At 52.2% G+C, this 6,000-nt stretch overlaps 1 protein-coding gene across 1 annotated transcript in view; it reads left to right on the top strand.

Annotated features, from left to right (window-relative positions):
• Positions 1–222: 222 nt before the first annotated feature.
• Positions 223–6,000, top strand: part of USP38 (ubiquitin specific peptidase 38) — a 35,986-nt gene continuing 30,208 nt past the window's right edge. The window contains exons 1-2 of the mRNA XM_035702121.2: positions 223–969; positions 3,234–3,369. Coding sequence (XP_035558014.1) covers positions 288–969; positions 3,234–3,369 — 818 coding nt within the window. The 5' untranslated portion in view covers positions 223–287. The remainder of the gene's footprint in view (positions 970–3,233; positions 3,370–6,000) is intronic.

The following is a 6,000-nucleotide window of genomic DNA, read 5'->3' as shown; positions in this document are numbered from 1 at the left end:
TCGGCGGCCCCGTCCGCCCGCGACGCCGGGCGCGTCCTCCGCCTGCTGCGCGCTCGGGCCCGGCCGGCCGCCGCCGGGGTCCTCCTGGGCGTGCCGTCGGCGCCGATGCTGAGGGGGGCGCGGGCGCGGGGCGGCGGCGGCGGAGCCCCAGGTCGCCGGGCCCCGCCGGCCGCTCGATGCGGCTGCTGAGGCGGCGGCGGCGGTGCTCCGTCCCGCTGCCGCCGCGCTCCGGCCGCGCCTGCGCCTGCGCCTGCGCCGCCGCCCCCGGGCCCCCGCGCCCCGCGACCATGGACAAGATCCTGGAGGGGCTGGTGAGCTCCTCGCACCCGCTGCCCCTGAAGCGCGTGATCGTGCGCAAGGTGGTGGAGTCGGCCGAGCTGTGGCTGGACGGCGCGCAGTGCGAGGCCATGTTCGGGCTGACCACGCGGCTCATCCTGGAGGGCCCCGACCCGTTCCGCCGGCAGGTGGGCCGCCAGGTGCTGGAGGCCTACGCGCGCTACCACCGGCCGGAGTTCGAGGCCTTCTTCAGCCGGCCGTTCGTGCAGGGGCTGCTGCGGCAGGGCTACGGCTCGCTGGGCGGGCAGGACGTGGCCATCCTGGACTACGTCCACAACGGCCTGCGGCTGCTCAGGAGCTGCCCGTCGGTGCTGGACCTGTTCGGCCTGCTGCGGCTCGAGGTGCCGCGGATGCTGTGCGAGCGGCCGGGGCCGCCGCTGTGCGCGCGCCTCAGCGACCTGCTGGGCGACTTCGCGCAGTGCATCCCGCGGGGGCAGCCGGCCGTCGCCTTCTGCCAGCAGCTGGTGCGGACCATGGGCCACTTCCAGTGCGCGTCCACGCAGGAGCGGGAGCTGCGCGAGTACGTGTCCCAGGTGACGCGGGTGGGCGGCCTGCTGCAGAGCATCTGGAAGGCCGAGCCCAGCGCGCTGCTGCCCTCCCTGCAGGAGGTCTTCGCCAGCCTCTCGGCCACAGGTAGGCGCCGCCACGGGCTGCACGTGGGGCTGCCCGGCCGGGGCCTTGGGGAGCGCGGGGTTAGGGCCCTCACCCCGTCGGGGCGGCCCGAGGCCTTGGGGAGCACGGACGTTAGCGCCGTCACCCCGTCGGGCGCCCAGTGCGCCTTGGGGAGCACGGATGTTAGTGCCCTCACCCCGTCGAGTGTGCTGAAGCGCCTTGGGGAGCACGGATGTTAGCGCCCTCACCCCGTTGGGCTGCCCCGAAGCTCCTTAGGGAACATGGTGTTAGCGCCCTCACCCCATCCGGGCGCCCGTGGCCTTGGGGATCACGATGTTAGCGCCCTCACCCTGTCGGGCGCCCAGCGCAGCTTAGGGAGCACAGATGTTAGCGCCGTCACCCTGTCGGCCGCCCTGAAGCACCTTAGGGAGCACGGATGTTAGGGCCCTCACCCCGTCGGGCGCCCAGTGCACCTTAGGGAGCACGGATGTTAGGGCCCTCACCCCGTCGGCCGCCCTGAAGCACCTTAGGGAGCACGAATGTTAGGGCCCTCACCCCGTTGGGCGCCCAGTGCACCTTAGGGAGCACGGTGTTAGCACCCTCACCCCGTCGGCCGCCCTGAAGCACCTTAGGGAGCACGGATGTTAGGGCCCTCACCCCGTCGGCCGCCCTGAAGCACCTTAGGGAGCACGAATGTTAGGGCCCTCACCCCGTTGGGCGCCCAGTGCACCTTAGGGAGCACGGATGTTAGGGCCCTCACCCCGTTGGGCGCCCGGTGCACCTTAGGGAGCACGGATGTTAGGGCCCTCACCCCGTCGGGCACCCGGTGCGCCTTAGGGAGCACGGATGTTAGGGCCCTCACCCCGTTGGGCGCCCGGTGCACCTTAGGGAGCACGGATGTTAGGGCCCTCACCCCGTTGGGCGCCCAGTGCACCTTAGGGAGCACGGATGTTAGGGCCCTCACCCCGTTGGGCGCCCGGTGCACCTTAGGGAGCACGGATGTTAGGGCCCTCACCCCGTCGGGCGCCCGGTGCACCTTAGGGAGCACGGATGTTAGGGCCCTCACCCCGTCGGGCACCCGGTGCGCCTTAGGGAGCACGGTGTTAGCACCCTCACCCCGTCGGCCGCCCTGAAGCACCTTAGGGAGCACGGATGTTAGGGCCCTCACCCCGTCGGGCGCCCGGTGCGCCTTAGGGAGCACGGATGTTAGCACCGTCACCCCGTCGGCGGCCCGCAGCCGCGAGCTCCGGCAGCAGTAAGCGGCCTGGTGCCGCGCAGCAGAGCGCGTAGGCCCGGAGCACCCGGGCCGCCCTTCCGCCCTCCGCCGCCGGGGGCGGGGGCGGGGGTGGGTGACGCGGGGTGCAGGGGGGACACGGGCGGGGGTGACGGGGCGGTGACGGCTGGGGTACGACCTGGCCCGGCGGCCGCCCCTTGGGATGTGCGGAGGACTCCGACCTGCACTCCGGTGCCTGTTGGACCCTGAGCTGTGGGCGTGGAGGCGGGGAAACGCCCAGAGCTGCGCCTGCTGGGCCTGGTGACCGTTGTCCGTGGCTGTTTGGAGCTAGATCTGCGAAGGCGGGTCCTGACCTTGGGAGCCAGAAGTAGGGCTGGGGGCAAGCGCCATGCGTTCTGCTGCACCCAGTGTGTGTAGGAAGATCCACCAGCCGTGTGTCCTCACATCTGACGGGGTTTTAAATTGTGATTTTTCTTGTGTTCCCTGTGTTGCTCGAACTGTTAGATTCCCCCAGAACTTTTTCAGCAGTGGCAGTAAAGGTGCTTGCCTTGAATTTGCTTGATGATTATATAGTTTAAGAAAAGTTCCCTCAAAATTCACCTTAATTTCTACTTCTTTCAGAGATTTTTGAGGGAGCCTTAGAGCCATGTGCTGCTAAAGTAATTACTAGTCATCAGTTACTATGGAAGGTCTGAAGTCGGGGATTTATAGGATACCTTGAATGTGCTTTCTGACTGCTGACTTACAAATGAGTATTTTAACACAACAGTGACTTAATATTAAATAATGCAAGAAAATAAAGTCGTTTATGGACTAAATACAGTGAGAGTGAACAACAGCTTTTATATTCCAGCAGTGCTCTCTATAATGAGCCATCATTGCTACCCACCCTTCAACTCATTTCTTCAGTTTAACGTTGCTTGTATGTTAGAGTCTACCCAACTGTTGCTGCAAGTACATTTTTTTTCTTTTTGTAAATTATTGTTTCTTTCTAAATAATTCACTTGAACTTTCTTGCCATATTCCTTTTTGTTTTTAATTTAAAAAACAGATACATCATTTGAACCTTCTGTAGCACTGGCAAGCCTCGTGCAGCATATTCCTCTTCAGATGATTACGGTTCTCATCAGGAGCCTAACTACAGATCCAAATGTAAAAGATGCAAGCATGACCCAAGCTCTTTGCAGGTACTTCTTCATGACACTATAGATGGTTTTGTAGATTTGGGAGGAGGAGCTATGTTGCAGTATTTTGTGGGTAATGAAAAACTTAGTTGTTTAAAACTGAAATCATAGAATCAAATACATATTCTCCAAATTAATGAGAATGAATTATTTGCCTTACTATATAGGTTTGGCAGGCATCCTAGTAATTCAAAGTCCATTTTTAGTTCAGCTTTTTTCAATTCAAAAATATACATATGTATACACTTACTGTACAGTAAGGAGTTGGTTGGATTATCAATATATTTAATTTCCTTAGTCATTATGGTTTCTTGCAACTTGTTTTCTTCTGTCGAGGTTTTTTGTTTTTTTAAGCTAAGTACATACTTTTACTTTCTCTTTCAACCAGAATCCCTGGATAATAAATTCTGCCTTTGTTTAAAATATGCTTTTTCTTCCTTGTTTTTCAGTAGATGATTTGGTAAGATACAGAATTCTAACTTGGTAGTCATTTTCTCTTAGCATTTTGAAAATAATACCGCATTGCCTTCTGGCATTTATTGTTGCTGATATAGAGTCTGCTGTCAATCCAACTGTCATTACTTTGGGAGTAGTTAGGCTTTTCTGGTAATATTTATGTCTCTCCTTGATGTTTTTCAGTTAATTGTTATATTTCTGGGCATAAACTTAATATTATTTATCATTCTCAGCATTTTCATGGTTTTTTTTTTTTTTTAATTCATTTGTTCATTTATTCAAAATCTATTTACGGGGGATCCCTGGGTGGCTCAGTGGTTTAGCGCCTGCCTTTGGCCCAGGGTGTGACACCGGAGTCCCGGGATCGAGTCCCACATCGGGCTCCCTGCATGGGGCCTGCTTCTCCCTCTGCCGGTGTCTCTACCTATCTCATGAATAAATAAAATCTTTAAAAAACAAACAAACAAACAAATAAATAAATAAATAAATAAATGCAAATGAACAATGAAAACTTTACATAAAGACTTGGAAATTTAACCACATAAGAATTGATAAAATGATAAGAATACAGGGAAAAGGAAAAATAAAACGATAGGCTATATGAAGAAAATCCTAACAACATGGTGTCACAGGATTTCTAGAATTTTAGAACTATGAATACAAAGATATCAAGAAGATGAAAACAAAAATACAGATCACTAAATACGACAAGAAGGTCGCCATACATTGAAAAGTAACAGAGATAGAGGCCATACAGCAGGAACAGCATTTATATAGATTTTTCTCCAATATATAAAGCATGTTCACATATCTGTGGAAGTCAGAATGAGCAAAAAGAAATTGAAAGTAATAGTTACAGCTAAATTGATTCAGTAAATTTAAGAGCACAAGGAAAAAAGGAAAGCTAGAAGGGTCTTTTTAAATACTAGACAAAACAGAGGAAAAGGTGAAAAAAATCCAAGTCAGGCAGAGAGAGACGCAGGCTCCATGCAGGGAACCCGACGTGGGACTCGATCCTGGAACTCCGGGGTCACACCCTGAGCCGAAGACAGATGCTCAACCACTGAGCCACCCAGGTGTCCCTGTTCATTTACTTTTAATTTTAAGAAACACTCATATCAGGGCACCTGGGTGGTTGAGCCTCCAGCTCAGGTGTGATCTCAGGGTTGTGAGTTCAAGCCCCACATTGGGCTCCATTCTGGGTGTGGAGTCTACGAAGGAAGGAAGGAAGGGAGGGAGGGAGGGAGGGAGGGAGGGAGGGAGGGAAGAAAGAAAAGAGAAGAGAGAAGAGAAGAGAAGAAAAAAAAGAAAGAGAGAGAGAGAGAGAGAAAGAAAGAAAGAGAAAGAAAGAAAGAAAGAAAGAAAGAAAGAAAGAAAGAAAGAAAGAAGAAAGAAAGAAAGAAAGAAGAAAGAAAGACAGACCCATAGTTTAGACCCATAGTTTAGCTGGCGTATTTATTCTTATATTGCAAATGTAATCAAACAGGATAATGTTTGTTTTTATCATACTCCCACCTTCTACTTCACCATAATATATATTTCCTTACACATAGCACTTACATGCTTGAACTGTTATTTTTTGTAATTCAAAAAATGCAAATACCATATCAGCAACAGGTAAGTAACGTTAAAGTATGAAATTGGCCAGATGCAACTGAAATAACAAGGAATGGGGTACACAAGCACCTTCTAAAAGAGAAAACTGATCCTTAACTCCAGTTTTCTTCTTGCCACAAAGAAATTTGAATTCAGTATTGTTTCTTTTTTCAAAAGAAGCCTATAATCCAGTTTTTTATGTAAAATTTTCCAATTTGTAAAACAGTGGAACAAGGTAAACTTGAGGCTAGATCTAGTCATGAAGGTATCATCTAAATGTGAAAATTGGTTTTATTCTCTACAAGTTAAGAATAAATCTATTATTTTGTCTCCTTTATAATATTGCCAATTTTAATGTTAAGATTTTCTTTTTTTTTTTAATTTTTTTTTCTTTCTTATTTTATGATAGTCACAGAGAGAGAGAGAGAGAGAGAGAGAGGCAGAGACACAGGCAGAGGGAGAAGCAGGCTCCATGCACCGGGAGCCCGACGTGGGATTCGATCCCGGGTCTCCAGGATCGTGCCCTGGGCCAAAGGCAGGCGCCAAACCGCTGCGCCACCCAGGGATCCCCAATGTTAAGAT

Source organism: Canis lupus, chromosome 19, assembly GCF_003254725.2.
Source record: "Canis lupus dingo isolate Sandy chromosome 19, ASM325472v2, whole genome shotgun sequence".
In the NCBI taxonomy this organism is placed as follows: Eukaryota; Metazoa; Chordata; class Mammalia; order Carnivora; family Canidae; genus Canis; species Canis lupus.
The sequence above is the reverse complement of the archived record's forward strand: the minus strand, read 5'-3'. Positions and strand labels throughout refer to the sequence as shown.